The following is a 22,454-nucleotide window of genomic DNA, read 5'->3' on the forward strand; positions in this document are numbered from 1 at the left end:
TCTGGATTACTGCAAGAAAATATTTCATTAAAATTATTATAGGGGGGTTTGACCTTTGACCATCTATCAGAAAATTAACCTCATATTATCGAGACATGTGACTTTTTGATTTCATGTTTTTTGAAAGTGTAATATTTTGAACATCTTAGTCAACTTGCATGTCATCCTTCCTTTTGGGGGACAAAAGTCTAAATTAAGAGGTGGAAGTTGTGTATTGACTAACCTTTGTTATGATTTTCATATTGAACCATAAAATTTAGAATATATACATTTTTTGAGAATAAAGAAATGTTGTTAGCTAATTTATTGGCCCAAAAACTTAAGTTAATATATAGAGAAAGAGTCTATATTGAACTCAAATTCGACTAGGCTATATAATTTGTGATATTGGAAACCATTTGGAAAAAATTCTCTATCATATTTGTAATAATATTAGTGCTCTATACATGAATGTTAATATAGTTTTCATACTCAATTAGACATATTTAGTAGCTTGTACACAACAAGATCATGTTGGCTTCCCTTATCACTTTAGTTTTCACCATATATAACATCAGCATACTTGTCTCTTCACCGAGCCACTTGCTCATGCAGCTTCTCATGATATTTATATTAACTTAGATTTAGGTGTTGCTTTCCAGACAATTTGAGGGCTTGGATTGTAGTTTCATTGTAGAGACTCACTGGCATCCTCTTCTAAATGTTTAGTCTAAAATTATTAAGTAATCATGCTCCTAAATATAAAGCTTCTTAGTTCTGATGGACCTTCATGTTACTAACCTTATTTCTTTATTTTTATCAGTCTCAGATCGGTCAATGTTCATTTCACCTCACTTTCAATTGATCAATTGCACACCTAATTAAGTGCAGTTATGCTCACTTGCATCAGTTGATCCATCTTCCCTAATTTCAACTCCAATTCACCCATTTTGATTTCATTCTTCCCCTTTTGAGTCATTCTGAACAAGGTTTATGTACTCTATCACAGATTGCATCTCCAATTGACCTATTATGATCTTAGTTGAACAATATTATTACTAATTGCATCAACTAACTTGAACCAACTAAATCAAGTTCATCTAATCTAGCCTAGTTCACTGATTTGATCAATTTTTTTTCCAAATTACCCCCAATTCTTTCTTTTTTTTTACCTTAATTATTGATTGTGGATCCAATTAGACTTCCTCATGCCTAATTTGATTAAATTTTATACATACAAGCTGATTGATTTTGACTCGATACAATTTTAAGCATAAATTTGAAGAAGTTAAGCTTAAAATTAAAATGTAACTGCTCCCTATATCATAAGTGTCCTAGTTAAAATTTTATAATTTTTAGACATATCTATTCTCATTAACCATCCTGCATATTAATAAAAATGGAAAAACTTGGGTAAAAATATCTAATAGAGTCAATCTTTTTTAGATTTAACTTTCCCTCCCAAAATCAAAAGAGAGAGGGGGGGTGGAGAGAGAGAGAGAAAGACTACTAGCCATAATAGCTTAGAGAAATCATATCCAAGCCATCAAATCAAGCCTTTGATCCATATATCTCTCTTTAAATCAATGACTAGATGCCACTTGGCATCATCTCAACCCTTCTCTAGCTGGTTGGAAAGGTTTTGAGTTCAGCTATTGAAATATTCTTACTCCTATATATGGATCTTGGTGAAAGAATTGGATCCTCATAATTTTTTAGTTTTGTAGCTTTAGTTTCTTTTCACTTTAGCGCTCCCTCTCCCTTCTCTTCTTCTTTCTTCCCACTTCTATTGAGATCCTAAATCTCTTCAAACTTATGAGTACACATATCTGAGATCCAAGGTGGAACATAGCAAGGAACAGTTCAAGACAAGAAGTCTTCTCTAAGAAGCAGGAAGCATGCTGCAACACTACCAAAGAAGCTCTTTGATCCTACTGATTTATTTTCTTATTACTTCAAGTATCATGATGCTATACCGATAAAAATTCATTTCCTTGATGATAAATCGGCTTCTCTTCATTTTCTTATACTTATTTTAGGTTAATATCTGCATTATTTATTTGATAGCTTCTACATCTTTATTTTTTCCCCCTTTTTTGAACATCATGATGGGTGGATAGGATCTATGACCTCTTGATTTAACCCCTACAAGGCTTTCAAGATTATTAAAGCCTTAATTCCTAGCATCCTAGGTTGTGCAGAGGGATGGAACTTGTAAAATGTGTAGACCCCAACCACATTGCACCTATCTAATATATGCATGATGTGGGTAATTTAGGCCCATCTACATAAATATGGACCTAGGATTTTGTACTTAGGCTAGGGGAGGTGTCTTAACCTTCAAGCTTCCTTGTTAATACTCTCAAGCTTTACTAAAGGCTCGCATTCACAAATTGGCCTTTCCTAATTTTTCTCTTCTAGGTTTTTTTGGTTTTTATCCTAAAAGAACCTATGACAACTCTAAATCCTCCTCCAACTCCTATTATAACTCTCTTTATAGAGAATATCATATTTTTAAGTCTACCTATGAAAATCTCAACTTGGCACTAGATTGAGTTGAGTTGGGATTATTAGGGATGTCTAGCCAGGACACTACCACCACAGATCTTTTCGATACCACATATCATAATAGAAGAAAAAAGAAACAAAATAGAAAATAATCAAATATGTAGATCAGTCAAAAGGCTCGCCTTCATTTGACATGCAAGCTTTACTATGAAAAAGAGAAAATTACAAGAGGAGATCACACCCTCAACTCTCATACACTCAATCTCTTCCTTACAAGAAGCTCTTCCTCACAAAAGCTCTCTCTCAAGGAGATCCCTGAACTCCTGAAGTGACCTTGTCTGCTGCCTGATAATCTGTCTGAAGCTCCTGCTTCTACTCTCTATCGGCACCTAGCTTCAAGGTCTGCAGCAGCTGCTAAACTCCCTCTTTGTTCTACGCGCACAAGTCCCTACCAAGCCACCAATTCCCACTTCTCAGTTTGCTGCCCACAAGCCTCTTAAAGACCTCAACTACAGCTCAATCTGAGTCCAAAATGAATTCAGATCTCTTCACAGCACTCAAAAGACTCCTGGCTCGTCTGATGAAGACCGCAAGCCACTGTAACCCATCGATCGCACAACCGCGAGATAAATAGTGCTAGAAAACCCCCTGGTCCATGAGAAAGCCTGTAGATGCCGATAAACTGCTAGGAAACCACCTACGGTCCATGTAGGCCGTGAGAAATTGGGTGAAAAATATCCGACCAGTCCACAATGGTCGTATGGACTGCACAACATCCTACAGTCCATCATGGACCCGATAAAAAATCAGGCCTGGGGCCATGCTACGCTGCGCCTGCCTGGGCCTGGGCCGCACTCGCACATCCACTCATTGGACCGCACTGTCGGGCTAGGTTGCACCGCCGCCGGCCTCCACCGGCTCGTCGTCGGCCTCCGTCGCTCCATGGATTGTGCCACCTTTTTTCACGCGTATCTTCTCCATCTAGACTCCGTTTGGGTTGTTCTTAGGCTTGTTGGACTCCATTCTTCATCTTGAACCTCATTGTGGGCTCTTTGTGGGCTGAATCTTGAGGCATCAAATCTCAATAATCTTCATCTCGACTCGATATTCGATCTCATCCTAACTCTGATCTCCTCTCCCTTATGTCCTCAGATAATCGCCTACTGATTATGAATGGACAAATATGACAGTCGAACCAGACCTCTCGATCCCATCTCCATCGTATCCTATGCTCCTTCTGACCTGAGATCTGCTCAGGATATCCTCCTATGGCAATAGGAATCTCATCTTACGATATCGTCTGTCATCCTTTTGAGTCTTCCATCTCATACCCGATCCATCTCTATCTGGAGATCCACCTCGCTCTAGGCTCTCCTTGGCTCCTGAAGCTCTACATCACATTGGACTCTCCACTAAATAGTAATATCCTCTCGTCCTCTTCTTCTCCTCCAAAATAATCCTATCGCCGTACAAAATCTTCAGGATTCCTCTACCATCTACCATCCTGTAGTCTCTCAAATTCAGTCTACTCAGTGAGATAAGATTTCGTCTGAAATTGGATATGTATCAAACCTCTCCCAATCTCTTCACTACACCATCATATGTCCTCCAACTGACCGTCTCGATATTTCTGATTGCATAGCTCAATTCATCCGACAGATAAATAGTGCCCTCACTACTCTCTAGAGAGTTAAACTACTCCTTTCTGTAACATACATGATAGGTGCATGCAGAATCTAAAATTCACTACTGGAGGAAATAAATACCTCATCAGATATCTCTAGGACATCATCCTTTGACTCGCTACTGACCGTCGCTGTATTAGCCTTCGTCCAATCACTCAGTTGAAAGCAATCTTTGACTAGATGATCCAACTCGTCACATCGATAATATCTGATCTTACTCAAGTCCCTCATCCTGGATTTGGACCACCCCCATTGTGATCTCCTATCGCTCTATTTGTCATCTCCTACTCCTCAAAAAACTGCCAAAGCTGAGCTGCCATCTGAGCTCAAAGTCAGATTCTTCTGCCTGAGAATCTCATTCTGAAGAATCACTACGGTGAGCTCGTCCATCTTGATGGTGCTCTTCCTCACTTGAAGAGCAGTCACCAAGAACTCATACAAAAGAAGAAGCGATGCTAGCAAGACCAGCACTCTAGTCTTCTCCTCAACTTTCTCGTCAACGCTGAGGAGGACGGTGAGGATCTTCTGGAAGTAACTGAGATGCTCCTGCACGCTTTATTCCTTAGTCATCCGCAGCTGGCAGAACTGCCTCTAGAGGAAGAGAGTGTTGGTGAGAGACTTCATCATGTACAACTCCTCAAGCTTCAACCATAGCATCATCGGAGAAGTCTCATCAAGCATATGGATCACTACCTCATCCGCTAGGTATAAGTAGATGGTACTCACCATCTGTATCTGTAGCTGTCTCCAATCCTACACTTCTATGATAGTCAGCTTCTCCTCGCACAAGAGAGCATCGATCAATCCTTGCTGGATGAGCACGTCCTTTACCCTCACATGCCACAAGACAAAATTGTTCTTTCCATCAAATCTGTTGATCTCCATACTGATTGAGCCTATTTTCTCTATCTTCAATCTTGATCACCACCGTTGTAGCCTGCACCCTAATACCGCCTCACTCTGATACCACTTATTGTGATACACCTGCTCTGATATCACTTGTTGGGGATATCTGGCTAGGACACTACCACCACAGGACCTTTTCAATACCATACATTACAGCAGGAAGAAAGAAAAAATAAAATAAAAAATAATCAAATATGTGGATTAGTTAAAAGGTTCGCCTCCACGGGGCATGCAAGCTTCATTATGAAAAAAAAATTACAAGGAGAGATTATATCTTTAACCCTCGTATACCCAATCTCTTCCTTACAAGAAGCTCTCCCTCACAAAAGCTCTCTCTCAAGAAGATCTCTAAACCCCTGAAGCAACCACTATCTACTGCCTGATAGTTTGTTTAAAACTCCCGCTCCTCTCTATCGATGCCTAGCTTCAGGGTCTGTCGTTGCTGCTGAACTCCCTCTCTGTTCTGCGCACACAAGTCTCTACGAAGCCACCAATTCCCACTTCTCAGTTTGCTGCCCATAGGCCTCTTAAAGGCCTCGACTACAACTCAATCTGAGTCCAAAATGAATTCAGGTCTCCTCACAGCACTCAAAAGACTCCTGGCTCATCTAATGAAGATCGCAAGCTGCTGTAACCCATCCGATCATGCAACTGCATGATAAACAGTGCAAGAAAATCTCCTGACCCATGAGAAAGCCTATAGACCCCGAAAAATGGCTAGGAAACCACCTACGGTCCATGTAGACAGTGAGAAATTGGGCAGAAAATGTCTGACCGGTCCATAGCAGTCACATGGACCATGCAACACCCTGTGGTCCACCATGGACCGCAACAGAAAACCTAGCTTGGGCACCCATGTGCTTGCCCGCGCTGGGCTGCGCCCACACGCACACCCACTTGGGTCCGGGCCGTACCCGTACATCTGCATATTGGGCCGCACCGCTGGGCTTGGCTGCGCCGCCGCCAGCCTCCACCATCCTGTGGATCGTCCTACTTTTTTTCGCACGTATCTTCTCCATCTGAACTTCATTTGGATTGTTTTTGGACTCGTTGAACTCCTTTCGTCATCTTAAATCTCGTTGTGGGCTCCTTATGGGCCGAATCTCGAGGTATCAAATCTCAACAAGATTTACCTTGAAGCCAACCCAAACCCAACCCTAACCCATTCCGAAACCAAACTTGTCTGACCAACTTGATATACAAACTAATGATAATATATATATATATATATATATATATATATATATATATATATATATATATATATATATATATATATATATATATTTTTTTTTTTTCTATAGGTTATTAGTATGTTTTATATAGTTATATGTTTAGGCTTATTAAATTGTTTAACTGTAAAAATAAAATTAACAAATGATTAAGGTCTCAGTGCAATAACTGTTATTCTAACAAAGTGTCCAACTATTTTCTCTATCTTATTTTATCTTTTCTTCATCACAGTGTAATCCAATTAATATAGCATGACCTGACTCGATGCAACTAATCCGACCCAATCCGATTTTAGCTTAAAATGACATTTGGTTCGGTTGGCTTAGATAAATCCCAACATAGATTGGATTTGGTTGGGCTGGATTTTGGAGATATAGAAGCTGGGTTGGGTTGGGTTAATTAGGTTTGCCCTCGGCCCAACCCAACCCACCTAAGTAACAGCCGTATGTATCTATAGCTTGTTGCATAGACCACTTGTGCTACCAACAATCCGCTAATAACATCCTCATCTTAGTCTTTTCTGGCCTCCTCTCCTGCTATGGCTCATTGATTTGCTATAAGATAGGTGAAGGGTTGTAGTAGAGATGGACGGTATATAGCATGGAGTTTGGGATTTGCTAGCCCAAGGAAGAAGAGGTTGGATATGAGGAAGATAATTACAAAGACAAGGGCAAGGAGGGTGGAGGAGAACTGATAGTTAAAGCAAAGACAGGGTATAGGAGGCAACAGCATGGGAGGTGGAGATTAGGAAGCAGAAGATTGATGATGGTTAGGTGGTTGGGGGAAGAACTCTGATGCGGCAGCATTTAGATGGTAAAATGAGAAGAGAATCCGATTAGGAGAGAAGACATAGGTATAGGAGGGGCTATGGTTGCTAAGAAATAGAGTAATATCTTCATTCATACCATTAATTAAAATCTAAGAATCAAGATCCTAAAGAATCATGTGGAAGCAATGTACATGCTGCCAAAGCTTATGCTTTTACTGTGTAGAGGACCTAAACCACACCGTTCCCACTATTAGCCTTTCAAGTATACTTAATTTTCATTTTTTTGTAAATAATTTATCATAATACTAAAAATAATTATTTTTATAAATTCATGATTCTCAATTTTCACTCCGCCTTCATTTTTATGTTTAATTTTACAAAAATTATATTCTATGTATCTTGTAATGATCCTACTATAAATGTATGAAATATAACTTTTGTAAAATTAGAGATAGAGATGAAGGCAGAGTGAAAATTGAGCATCATGGAATACCTTACCAAATTGCTTCCACCTCTTAAAATCAGGTACAAGGAGATAACTTCCTCAAGAAAGAGGATGCCCTCAAGGGATGGTTTGCACAATGCTAAATTTGACAGGTGCCTTAATCCCATTAGTATAGCTGGAGTTGCCTCTGTGATTCGTGACTATAAGACTCGATTTCTTGCCACTGGTATTTTTCCTTCAATGGCATAGATAGTCCCATTTTGGAGCTACATGATGCATGCATGGGAAGGCATGTGTGGTATGGCCATGAGAGACTCAAAGCCATAGCCTCCTAGATTACGAAGTACAAGTGGACTTTATTGGCTTATGCATGACAAACGTATGGGATCTACCAGACCAATCGAGTTCCATTATTCTTATGTTTGTTGTGAGGGCAACTAAGGTACAAATAATGCTTAGGCTAGCTACCTGATGTCCCTGGCCACAATTCTGGACTAATTATTTTTCACAATTTAAAATAGTTCCAGCAATAGTTGATGCGTTCAGAAGCACTTTTGTTCATTTGTTATAGGGGGTGCCCTCCTTGTTGAAGACTCCCCCCACCCAGAGAGAGAGAGAGAGAGAGAGAATTCCATGAAAACTCAAAATCTTTATCCGAAACTCCTATGTGAACCCATTAGTGTTTAAAACATGTAATGAGTCAAATAATGGGGAAAGCATAAGAACTACAAAGTGCTTTTGAAGGAAGTCTATAATAATATTATCAATAGTAAAATTGGTCATTCAGTGGCTGAGTTTGATTGGATTTAGAAATCTCCTACTCCTCATCGCACTAGAATTTTTTGGTGGAAATTATGCGGGCAACGACTCCTATATATATATATATATATATAGTCATGATTTGTTACATCCTGATCAGTGTTTTTGTGATCTATGTCAGGATCAAATTAAAGATACGGATCACACCTTTTGGCAATGTCATTTTACTCATAATATATTGATGTCTATTTTATCCTAGCTCTCTGTTGCTTCGCCACTAAATTCTATTGATGATCTGTTTGCACATGGTACCGAGTAGAGAGCGGTGATAATGATGATGCTATATTGCTTTTCATGCTGATTGGTTGATATGGTCTAATAGAAATAAACAAGTATTTCAAGGAAAATTGACTATTAAGGAGGATTTATATGCTAAAAGCCTTTCACCAAGCAAAGGGAATTTCTTCAAACTTAAACAAAGATCCAATTAATGCAATGACAAGGCTTTCCTGTACCATCGGTCCTTTGGACCCTCCTCATTCTCCTCCCATTATAATTTACTGGTCATCCCTTCTCTTTGGAGTATTAAAGGTTAACTTTAAGTTATTAGATGTGAACAATGAGCTACATGGGAAGGTATTTATATAGCTTTGTTTAAATATAACACCACTCAACTTTGAATTGAAAGTGACTCTCTTACTTTCTGTTTGGTATGAAGGATAGATTAAAAGGAAGATAGATAGGGAAAGAAGGATGGATTTATATTCTATCCTCCTATATATTTGATGAAATATAGAAGTATGGATAAAAATGATTTCCTCCTCTATTTGACATAGAAAGAACGAAATGAAGGATAGATGATATTTGTATAATATTTTTATTAAATTATCTTTTATAAAATAAAATGTTATTATCAATTTATAATATTTATCTATACTAAAATAGTAGAGCAATATATAAACTTCTAATTTTTATAATTCATCATTATATAAAGTTACATAAATATTAAATTTTAATTTAATTTAGTAAATAATTTCATAAATTAATTATATATTAATAAAATTATTTATAAATTAATTATATAAATAATAAATAATTTATAATTTAATTTATATAGTTAATTAATTTTATATAAATAGTTAACTAAAAAATAGTGAATATAAGTAAAAAAATAAAAGAAAATTTTAATTATTTAAATTATGAGAATTATACTAAAATTAAAAAAATTAGTAATAAAATTTGATAGTTTAAAATAAATAGTATGGGTAAAATAGAAATATGTATATATATAAATAAAATGAATGAAAAAGTAAAGAACTGTTAAATTTTTATCAAAAAGTTAAAAAGAAAGAATTTTATCAGCATAGAGACCCATTCCTCGTATGTTCTATCCATTTTTTTCTTTTTGCATCATTCCAATTTGTAAGGATGCAAATCGATAGGCTTGAATGGATGAATAATTTCTTTTTTTTTTACTTATCATTCCCATAACTTCTTGAATCAAACGATGGATAGAAACCATCCATCTTTTCTCTCATGATCCCAACCAAATACAGAGTTATAATGGTACAACATATTAACTACTTCAATTCTTGTTCTCTTCATCTACCTCTACTCCAACACATATGAAAAATTAAAAAAAATAAAAAATTATTCAGATATTTAAGGCTTCTCATGTATTCCACCAAGACAATTAATCTGCAGATGGGCTAACTAATAAAAGAATTTTGGGAGATGTAGGTCCCATGTAAGACTCTATAATTCCAATTTATCTCAAAATAATACTTCAGGCTCAAAGAATGTATGTGCAATTTTTTTATATTTATGGTTTTGGAAGCTTGCTCCCTATTTTACTTGTTCCAAAAAGAAAAAAAAAAGAAAAAGAAAAAACATGGGTGGTGTCAATGGTTCCATGAATTTTGTTTTTTTTTGTTTTTTTGTTTTGCGGAAAAAGAAGGGGCCAGCCCGCCTCCAGGAATTAATACCGGAAGAAAGTCTGCGTTGCGCTTGACGATATGCAAGTCACGTGGCATTCATCATCAAATTGTGGATACCGGGAGCACCCAACGGCTCGCTAACAGACATTCCCCTCACCATCGCTATTCCGAATTCCAACAGAGCCCCGGTCGGCAAAGCTCCCGTTAGAACCCAAAAAATAGGCGGTGGGTTGAAACGCGCTTTTGCCAGCGCAAGGCTCAGAGACGGGGGCCGGAGAGGGAGGTGACAGCCCCGTGAGGCCCATCCATCTCTCCGCCTCGCTCGCCGTTGTTTCCCCTTCTCTTCCATCCTCCATCCACCAATCAAGACCACCATTGAAGCCATCTTTTCCTCCTTTCTTCCCCTCTCCATGCCTTCACAATGAAGGCTAAGAGCCCTTCTCCTCTCCCTCTCCTCCTCCTCTTCCTCATTCTCTCCCTCCTCCCTTCTTCCTCTCTCTCCGATGACAGTGCAGCAATGCAGGACATCGCCAAGAGCCTCATCGTCCCTCAATGGAAGCTCGCCAACGGCAACCCATGCAGTTGGCCCGGCGTCTCCTGCCAAGGTGGCAGCGTCGTCGAAATCAACCTCAAGAACAAGGGTGTCTCCGGCGAGCTCTCCCCCTCCATCTCCAAGCTATCCTTCCTCAAATCCCTTCAGCTCCAGAAGAACCAGATTAAAGGTGACCTCTCCTCCCTCGCCAATCTCGCCAGCCTCGAGAGTTTGTCCATCGATGACAATGCCTTCACCACCATGCCTGCCGATTTCTTCTCTGGCCTCACAAGCCTTCAGACCGTGATTCTCGACAAGAACCCCTTCATACCGTGGTCCATACCCGATGATGTCTCCAAGTGTGTGAATCTCGTGGTCTTCTCCGCCTCGGACGCTGCGGTCACCGGCAACATCCCGGATTTCTTCGGCAAAATGCCCAAATTGCAGACGGTGACGCTTTCTTACAACACTATGAAAGGCGAGCTCCCGGCATCCTTCAAGGGATCCAATATTCAGTCGCTTGTACTCAACAATCAACAGACCGGCTCCCAGTTCACCGGGCGGATCGACGTGATCGCATCGATGACCCAGCTCTCAGTGGTATGGCTGCAATCAAATGGCTTCACAGGTCCCATCCCGGATCTCTCGGAGCTCGCCTCATTGATGGACTTCAGGGTCCGGGACAATTCCCTCACCGGAGTCGTCCCGCCATCGCTGACATCGTCCGCCACCCTTAAGAATGTCACATTGTCGAACAACAAGCTCCAGGGCCCCATGCCTAAGTTTGCCGATGGCGTGGCCGTCGACATTGACAAGGGCAACCAATTCTGCAGCAAGAATCCGGCAGAGCAGTGCGACCCGAGAGTGACAACGCTGCTGGAAGTAGCGGAGGGCTTCGAGTACCCGATGGACCTCGCAGAATCCTGGCAGGGGAATGATCCCTGTAAGAATTGGCAAGGTGTGACCTGTGCCGGCCAGGAAATTGTGGTCCTTAATTTTGCGAACCGGCATTACAATGGGACCATCTCTTCCGCCATTGGTAACTTCGCCTCATTGCAGAAGCTGATACTGAGCAACAACAGCCTCTCAGGCCGAATACCAGACAGCTTGACAAAGTTGCAGAAGCTGACGCTTGTTGATGTTACCAACAATGACCTCTCAGGAAAAGTACCGGAATTCCAACAGGATGTGGAGGTGCGGAAAGAAGGGAACCGGAATATTGGTAAGGAAGTGGATTCTTCTGGAGGAGATTCTGGTTCAAATGGGTCTTCATCAAAGTTTCAAGCTGGTACAATTTCAGGGATAGTTATAGGTGTTTTGGTTGGTATAGGGTGCTTAGTGGCTGTGTTGGCCTGCTATATTCGCAGTAGGAAGCACAAGGAATTTGGGTGGGTTTCTACGCAAACCCCTGCAAATGAGCCAGAATTGGTGAAGATAGGAGTGATCGGTACGAATTTGAATGATGGAAGCTGGAATGGACGGTACACTCAAAGCAGCACAGGGAATACAACAGACTCGCAAGGCATGTACATGTCGATCAATGCCATCCGTAGTGCCACAAACAATTTTAGCGAAGACAGCATTATAGGCAGGGGTGGATTCGGAGTCGTCTACAAAGGGCAGCTTAATGAGACGATGATCGCAGTGAAGAGGAATAAGGTTGGCTTGATGGGTAAGAAAGGGAATGAAGAGTTCAGAGCAGAGATTGATGTGTTACAAAAAGTAAGGCACAGGCACTTGGTTGCCCTCCTAGGTTTTTGCGACGTTGGAGATGAGCAGCTGTTGGTCTATGAATATATGCCAGGGGGTACATTGGAGCAGCACTTGTTTGAATGTAGTGACAATGGGTTTTCTCCTCTTACTTGGAAGCAGAGGCTTACAATAGCTCTGGATGTGGCTAGAGGGGTTGAATACCTGCACAGCTTGGCCCAGGAGAGTTTCATCCACAGGGACCTGAAGCCCTCAAATATATTGTTGGACAATGACAAGCGGGCTAAGGTTTCAGATTTCGGATTGGTCAAGCTTGCACTAGATAAGCAGAAGTCTATGATGACCCGATTGGCTGGGACGTTTGGATATCTTGCACCTGAATATGCAAGTAAGTATTTTGTTCTTGATTCCTGATTTAGTGATTTGATAAGATATTGTTTATATTGATTCTATTTGCTTTAGAAAAATTTGCTGGTTTGTTGTGCTTTGTTTTTTTACTTTAGACTGAATTACAATACAAATGCATGGAAAGGTTGCTTCTTGAGTAATATTACTTGCATACATCCACATATTCACAAATACATTCTTATCTACCTACTATATTTTGTATACTATAAATGGAAATTCATATGTAGAAATGTATGCTAACAACACATGTTTGACATAGTATGTTATTACACTCTGTTAGCTAGAAATTTTCAACAGCTAGTTTGTTTATTAGATGGAAAATCTGCTTTAGAACTTTAAGCAATAAAGTCTCAAAATTTTTGGCAGTGAAGGGCATTTAAGCACATTAACAAGCATGATATATATGAGAATGCTGATGAGGGTGACATGAGAAGAACACATAGAAAGAGCATGATAGATATCAGAAAGATATATTTTTAGATGAAGAATGCTACATACATGACAAAGTGGTTAAGAACTGAATGATGGCACCAGTATGCAACAACGACCAATCTAGCCTCAGTTAGAGTGATACATTTCTGTTGAATATGTGCAAGAAAGAGAATGTATGGTCAAAAGAGAGAAATGGATGTGAGTGATGATAAACGAGTTATGAGTAGAGGGATTCATAAAGTTGACCCCACTAATAAGGCTATATGATTATGGTCAAGACATTGTCTTCCTACCAGTTTGCATAAGGTGTAATGTGGTATCATAAAAAAGAATGTACTTTTAAGGGTGAAGAAATAAAGTTTGAAGAACCTAATGGGACAACATAGACATAGAGGACTGTCAAACACTGAGGTCCACATGATGTTCATGAAAATAGCTCTTCTTTGAAGGAATTTGTAAAGGGCAGTGGCATATAAAATGTAGATGACCAAGGAGCTCTAAAATTTCTTAATGTTTACCATGTGACCAATGTTATGTACTCGTATGTTAGGATATGCCAGGTGGGGCCCTCAAGAGAGTGACAAGAATTATACAAGATAACCATGGTGAAGAGAAGTAATATTAATGACATGAACCAGATCAGATTCATCAAGAATGTAGGTTATATAAATTTTTTAAAGACAGCAGAACTGAGGAGAAATGGAAGGTTATACTTAAATTCACTGAATGAGCTCTGCATAAACAACAGAGTTGTGCAAATCAAAATCAAGAGGGTGAAATATGCAGAAGTATAGTCCATTGTTTTTATAACTGTGTCATGAGAGGTAATCTAGTTGGCAGTAATGCAATACCCCAGAATTCTGGTCATGAAGTTATAAAGGAGGAACTTGGAAAAATAAGTTTCAATGTTCCTTTTTTCTTTATTTTTCCCAGTATAGCTATTTTCTTGACATCGGCAAAGAAAGTATCATCAGATAAAGCACCTCTTTTCGTTTTCTTCTTCTCTTCCTTCTGAGTTCTGCCTGGAAGGCCATGCCCTTTCCAGATTACCAGAAATTGATGTTTTAAACCATGGGAACAATGAACAATATGCTGCAACCCCTCACTTTAATCCAAGACATCTTTGTTAAGTCATCACTAACAAAAGAAAAGGTCAAAAGTGCATAAATGTAATTGAGCTAGTCCATCTCTAACCAAAGCTCATCAGCTTAAAAGTTTCTTCAGCTAATCATTATCAAGGCTAATTCATGATCCACTTTGCACATTTAAGTGTTATACTTAAACCATAATCTAATATATTAGCAAGCATAAAAAATAAATTTTATCATTATACCAAATAAACTTTGGCTTGCTCTTTATAATATTAATCCTTTTTATGGCAACTGAATCTCTCTTCAGACTCTTCACTCTAATAGACTAGACCAAATAACTCATGCCTGATCACATTTTGAAACATGTGATTTATTAATGCTGAAAATGCTTTTCCTGCTTTTTAATTTCTTTCCTTCCAGAAAATCTTTCTAGATCTATTTTTATGGTCTTCCCACAAGTTGCACTACCTAAGTAATGTTGATGATTTTTTATTTCACATCTGTAATTTTGGCCTTCATTTTATCATGTGTTAATTTTTAGCTAAGTTGTTCAAAAGGTTATTCTTTTCTCGGATTTGTTCTGGAAAGGTGCATCAGATTTTTGTCAATGTATTTAAACTCTATCCTTCCAATGTTATGGAATAGATATTTGATTTCCTTATTTCTCTATCTATGGCTTGTGGATAATTTCATCTCAAGTTTCATCACATGCTCTCATTTTTCTCACAAAAGCAGAAATTTCTGTCTCAATCTATTGAGATAGGATCTCAAAATCCGATAGGTATTTGGGATTCAAAAGGAAGAGAAGTTTGCTGATGGAAGAAGATATTAGTGTAAGAAGTGCAAATAAATAAGTAATAAGACAATATATTTTATCTAATTCAGTGTATCCAGTATTAATAAATGATATTACTTATATAATAAGGAGCTCGATGCAAATTAAGTCCTTATTCCTTAACATGAGGAGACAATTTTTGGCATATAGTAATATAGGATTGACCAAAATCCATGATGGAGATAATATTGAGCTCAATGACCTTTATAATGGCACCTCTCATATATCCGTTGAGGGGTGATGTATCATATTGCATAAATTTGGTTTTTTGAACATCATGGGAGCATTTGACATGTTGTTGCATATCTGTTCATTGAATTTGAACACTAATTAGCATTCAATGTGCCATAGCAACTATATTTGTTGGGCCAAACTTGTTTGTTGGTATGATGTCAAATTACCACCTTTTCACTTTCTTGATCAGCAATTACATCAGTTATGCCAGTTTAAAATCTCATGCCTCTCTACTGGGAGGTGGGATAGTGTCGAGATATATGGTTTCCTTGTCTAAGTTAAAATATAATTCATGGATTTCATGGTGATTGTTATCATCGGAGATGTCAGTTTGGGTAGCTAAAAGGTGGCATGAAGGTTTTGAGATACAGTTTTTACATGACATGTTAAGATGCTAAATGGCAGATGGTGGTATATGAAGGGTCAATATGAGGGTTTAGAGGTAGGATACTCAAGCAATGTAAACCTCAGGATCCTTAAAGTACCCAATCATTTTCTGGATCATTGTGGAGGCAGACTTTAGAATTTGAAGAGGTGAATGGTGAAGGTTTGTAGCAATTGCTGCCTCTATGATTGAGAGGTCAAATTCTGTTTGATCTTGAGCTTGGAATTTAATGATTTTGTGTAATTAGGTAACTTACTCCATCTTCACATCATCTTCCCATCAGTTTTTTGCTAATGACCCTAGGAGGTTTGATTATGGAACCATTCAATTTTCAGCTACCACTTAAGAAGAGGAAGAATAAATAAACTTGGCAAACTGCTACTTGCGCTGTGTTAAATCGGTTTGAGATTATCTTCAGACTGCAGTAACCAAAACAGGCAGAGTTAACCCTCATATATTGCTGCATGCTACAATGTTACAGCCTAGCTGTGCCCTGATATTGATACACTTCACGAGCATGTGATCTGTTGTATTTCTTGACAATTAAAAAGAAGATGATGTGTTGATGTTTTATGATAAAACTCTTCATGGATGTTTTTCCATGAAAGTTAGTATAATGCATCACTCTTTTCAAGTTAAAAGTTCTAAGAATAAGTTCAGATCACACTCCTGATTTTGTTTCGGTAGTTATGAGATCACATAAATGACCAGCCACTACTTACTTTTTTTCTGACAAAATTATCGTATCTCCAAACTTGTGCAATTCTTTAATGTGCATACGTATAGACTACATCCATTGGGCGAAGAGGGTTCTTCAACAATGCAGGCATCCTATGTCATTATAGAATAATTAACAATATGTTTTTCTCAATCTGAAGGAAGATTATTATATTATGTGTCTTCTCAACCTTGGTGTTTTCTTGTTGTAAGATCTTGCAAAAGAATTTATACTCTATCCCTTATTTTTGGACATCAAATTTCGAAAAAAAGCAAATCACCTGTATAGTTTTTTACTTTTTGTATACTGGTGGTTGTTCAAGTATCGATTTCATTGGGTTTGTGTATCTCTTCATAGTACAATGCAATATAGTGTGCTGCAAAATTAACATCTGTACAATGCCTGCTTTGACAGAAAGGAAAAAAAAACAAAAAAAAGAAACCACATTCCTACTTTCGTCAATATATCCCATCTATAACAAAATCTTGACCTTCGTCATTGGAACTTTTGAAGTTGTTTGGTTGTAAAAAGGGGAAAAAAAAATTGCAACTTGAGTCTTTTGTGTATTATGGTGTTGCTTTTCTTTGCCATTCAATGAAAGGAATAGCTTGCAGTTTCAGTTGCACTTCTGTATGGGTAGTTGCATGAATTTTGGAATCTGAATGGATTAATAAGGAGCTACATTGGGTATTTGAACTTTGAAGTAGTATCAACATAAATATAGCAAAATGAATTGATGGGATATTTCACATTGGATCGGCACAAAGTACATGGGAATTTAAAAATAGGAAGACAAAACAAGAATGACATTGGAACTATGAAGTAGGTTCCCTTCATTTCGCAGAACCTATATATGAAATCTACCAATGAAAATATTTGCTAAACTATCCAATATTTTTGTATCTTAGTAAATTATGGGATATCCTTGTCCCTACATCAGTAGGCTAGGATCACTTGAACCTTAAGATGATGAAAATTAATTTATTTCTTTCTTTATACAATTAATATGAAAAATCTATTCCAACACCATCAATGTTTCCTATTTTATTTTTCGTTTAGTTATATATTTTCTATCAAGCAAGCCAAACAAACTAATTGAACTAAAAGAATGTACTTGTTTCCTGTTCTTCTGTGGTAGTTTCAAGGCATTATAGTTTGACCAGGTAGGCATATCTGGCAAGAATGTACTCAAAGTTCATTGTTCTGACTTCCAAGAACCTGAAAATTGTACATTACCAATGCAAAGATGGTGCCCAAAGTCAACTTATCACCTGAAAGAGTAGCCTAGAGCTGAAATTCAAAATACTCTATAATTAATAACTCAGTATCAAGCATAACTATATACCCTTCAACATATCCAATACTTGTAACTCCTGTATTAATCATAGTTGAACTTGATTCAAACACTAATATAGGTGCTCTGTCTTGCTAGTCAATGCAGTTTTGAGTCTCTTCAGTGCAAAACTTTGGTCAGTTAATTTGTATTACAATATCTTTTGCATTCGATTTGTGCATGATCTAAAATTGTTCCTTATAAACTACAATGCATGCACATGTAGCATACTTTACATACGAATGACTACAATCACATGATTTGAAGAGAGACCATTCTAATCTAATAGGCATGGTTAGGCTCCATTTTGTGGTCCAGTGACACTATAAGCTACTATGTGCATCGTTACCGTTTTGTTCATTTGCTGATTACATGTCATAAGTACTATAGTGATGGGTTCACTTTATGTTTTTCTTGCAGTTACCGGAAAAGTGACGACCAAGATTGATGTATATGCATTTGGAGTTATATTAATGGAACTAATTACTGGAGAGAGGGTGCTTGATGATACCCGCCCGGATGAAGACACCAATCTGGTATATGTCTTCCGCAGGAATATCCTTGACAAGGAAAACTTCCTTAAGTCGTCTCCAGATCCTAATCTTCGTCTTGATGAAGAAGATCTCATAAGCTTATGGGAAGTAGCAGAAGTTGCACGCTACTGTACAGCCCGCGAGCCTTCTCAGAGGCCTGACATGAGCCATGCTGTAAATAAGCTGGCTCCCCTAGTGGAAAAGTGGAAACCCACTGCCTGCGATGACGACGATGACAATGATGGTGATGTAGGAATGTCTCTCAGAGGAAGACTTGAGGGATGGCAAAATGGTGAAAGCAGATTTACTGAATGGTACAATAAAAGTCTGAGCATCAACTACGATTAGAAGCACTGTAAGGGCATTTTCAGCAATGTTCTGCTGAAGGCGCTGGTGCTGTTGTACGACTGTTTACATCATTTCATGTTTGTTCTAACCGGGCATGGCTGTTTTTGCTTGATCATTTTTCTCCAGCATCAAGAGCTTGTTTCCTTTAGGCCTAGTAAATGAAATGGGTGATCCTAATTTATATGCATTTTATTAAATGTCATTATAAAATTAAGAAAAAAAATTAAGGAGACATCTTTTTAAGTTTGGATTATTTACATTTAAATTCTAAAAATTTAAAAAATATTAATTAGCCTCTAAAACTTCAAATTTATTGTAATATGGCCTAACATCTATTTGGATCCTAGCATAGATCTTAAAAAGCTTCATTGTTTGTCATCCATTCGTCTATATAGATTGCAAAGTGTTTTGTCTATAATCCATTCATCGACACAAATATCAAAGTGCTTCATTTGTGCTCTATTCACCGGTACAGATCTCAAAGCGCTCAGTTTTCTATCATCTATTTATTCATAAAATATTAAAATACTTCATTTTCTATCATCTATCCATCAGCACATATCTTAAAGCACTCTATCTTCGATCATTCATCTACTTATACAAATCTTAAAGCACTTCCTCGATCATCTATCTACTTGCACAGAAGTCAAAGTTTTTCATTCTCTATCATCCATCTACTTGCATAGTTCCTAAAACACTTCATTTTCTGTCATTTATTTATATGTACAAATCACCAAGCACTCCATCCTCTATCATTCATCCCTTTATGCAAATTTCAAAGTACTCCATCTTTTGTCATCTATGTGCTTGCATAAATTTCAAAGTGGTTTATTCTCTATCATCCATCCATTTAGATAGCTTTTAAAGTACTCCATGCTCTATCATTCATTCGTTTAGATAAATCTTAAAGCACTCCATCTTTGTCATTTATCTGTATGCACAGATCTCAAATGCTCCATTTACTATCATTCATATGCCTGTATAGATCTTAAAATACTCCATGTTTTATCATTCATCTGCTTGCATGGATCTCAAAGCACTTCAACCTCTATCATCCATCCAACTACATAGATCTTAAAATACTCCATATATTCTTTATCATTTATCTATCTGCACAAATCCCAAAATGCTCTATCTACTTTTATTCATGTTTGTATATATCTTAAAACACTCCATCCTTTATCATTCATTTGCTTGCACATATGTCAAAGCATGCCATCCTTTATTATTTATCTATTTGCATGGATCTTAAAACACTTTATCTTTCATCATTATCCATTGCATAGATCTCAAAGACAAAGTCATTTACCATTAACACAAATCTTATAAGTACTAATTTTTTCCTTTCTTTCAATTCCCGTCGAAACAAAAACCCTTTTTATTGAGTTATTGGGAAGGATAATTATGAATTTTATAAAAAACTAAACTATTAAGTAAATCTTACGTGATAATGTTCTCTAATGGAAATAGTCAGTTGGGCTATATTGCAATGATCTTAAAATTTTGGCACTTAATTGATATTTTTTTAATTTTTATGATTTAAGTATAAATGATCTACACTTGAAGAGGTATCTTTATAATTTTTCTTAAAATTAATGGTGATGAATGAAATGGTGTGAGAATCTAATTTTTCTAGTTATGAAGAGATTTGACAAGGATTTCATTTAATTGCATCTTTGTTTATAGAATAAATATTATTTTTCAGATTGATGTAGAGATTTGAAGTTCACAATTAATATTTAAACAGTGAATAATGTGTTAGTTGGTGGTTGCGCTCAATTTCTGGGATTGGTTATGAATGGTGAGACTTATTCATGGTTTATAATGTTTGCCTTGTTTTTCCCTTTGATCCATGCTCAAGTGCTTAAGAGGGTGTTGGTTGGGGGTAATTGAGATCTAAAATGGGAATTGGAATGGATGACTCCATTCCAGCTGCTTGGTTGGAGGGAGTCCCATTTCAATTCGATTTCAAGAAGAAATAGGAATGGCCCAATCCCTCGTAACTAAATTTGAACAAATGGGAATGGCCAATCCCTCGTAACTAAATCTGAACTCTTCTCAATGGAGTCAAAATCTTATTTCGATGGAATGGGATAGAAAAAAAATACCTATCGTCCATGCTTCTCCGTGGGCATGTACTGACTCCCAAAACGGACGTACATCACCGACCACAATGGCATGCGTCTAGCCAAGCCGCCACCTTTTTCGTTGGGATGGATCTCCGGCCACAGCATCCCACCATGAGACCAGCTTGGGAGATGGGCCCCACAGTCAAGACGTGATGGTAGCCATGCTTTAAATGCACAAGGAAGGGACCCTCGAGGGTGTCGAAGGTGTTGATGATGGCTCTCCAATAGCCATAGCGTTGGCGAGGAAGCTTTCCCGCACTAACTCCCAGTTCAGATCGTCGGTCCTGAATCGATGCCAAATGTCGGGAAGGTGGTCGAAGGGGAAGATCGAGGAAGACGAAGGTTGGAGAGGATGGTGAGGGTGGCGGGGTCGTTGCCATCCTTGTGGTGGAACAAGCATGGCCACACATGATGACAACGGAGACGACGAAGGTGCCAGAGGAGTAAAGACAAGGTGGGGGACTTCGAGATCGGTGGAGAGGCGATTGGTTCAGCCGAGAAAGAAGTCAGAGAGGAGGGCGAAGGGAGGTTGGGATGGGATCGCATGGTATTACCCTATAAGCAGCCTCTTGGGTGGTTGTCATTTACTGGATTGGGGGCACACAAGTTGTTTGACAATATGCTTCTTAAGGCTGCTCCCTCTTCCACCCTATTTAAAAAAAAAAAAAAAAAAGTTGCTTCTCAAATTGGGTCTCATACAACTCTTTCATTAGGTACTATAGTACTGTTAATGAGATTGATTTTTTTTTCATAGCATGATATTTTTGTCCTTTAGTTAGACACTTTTATAATGAAAAATAGATTCTTTTTATGATAAAAAAAGATTCTTTTTCGATGGCTATATTTGTACTGGGATGACATATTTGTTACCAAAAGTAATAGTTTCATTGATTCTTTAAAAAGTGTCTATGAGAAAGCCAGCTCAAATATCAAATAAGATAAATTAGCAAAAATAGATGAAAAAATAATATGTTTGATTTTGATTTTTGTCTTTAAATGAACCAAACAATGATAAGTCGTATATTTATATATTTATTTTAGGTATTTTTGATAATTAACGGTACTAACATCTTCTAAAAAATCTAATTTCATAATTAAATTAATTTTTCTTGAAAAATAAATAATTTTAAAAAATATAAATTAGAATATTTTTATGAAAAATAGATGTCAAGTTGATTGAAAAAATTTAAACACCAAAATAATAGAATAATTAATGAAAATTTAATTTATATTTTTTTTATTTTCACGTACAAAATCCAAGAAAAAATCAAGCAAAAATATCCAAAAAATCATTTAAAAAAAGCTTTCGATGCATGATGGACCGACCGACCGATCCACGGAACCTGAGTCCAGTCCACAATATAGTTTCGTAGTCCACAGTCATGGTCTATAGGGGCGGCTGGCTCTGTGCACTGATTAACGACTGAGATCACGTTGAACACCCAATCGGACGATCAAAATCACTCCTTCCCATATCCAGTAGTGGTGGCCCACATCATTTATGCGATCGGACGGTTCGAAGCCATCCAGGGGCATGATCCAATG

At 37.8% G+C, this 22,454-nt stretch overlaps 1 protein-coding gene across 1 annotated transcript; it reads left to right on the forward strand.

Annotated features, from left to right (window-relative positions):
• Positions 1-10,380: 10,380 nt before the first annotated feature.
• LOC105042100 (receptor protein kinase WSS1) lies at positions 10,381-18,892 on the forward strand. The gene is made up of 2 exons (XM_010919198.4): positions 10,381-12,851; positions 18,320-18,892. Exons 1-2 carry the CDS (start codon positions 10,643-10,645, stop codon positions 18,778-18,780), a joined length of 2,670 nt encoding a protein of 889 aa, XP_010917500.2. The 5' UTR covers positions 10,381-10,642; the 3' UTR covers positions 18,781-18,892.
• The last annotated feature ends 3,562 nt before the right edge of the window (positions 18,893-22,454 follow it).

Source organism: Elaeis guineensis, chromosome 3, assembly GCF_000442705.2.
Source record: "Elaeis guineensis isolate ETL-2024a chromosome 3, EG11, whole genome shotgun sequence".
NCBI lineage: Eukaryota > Viridiplantae > Streptophyta > Magnoliopsida > Arecales > Arecaceae > Elaeis > Elaeis guineensis.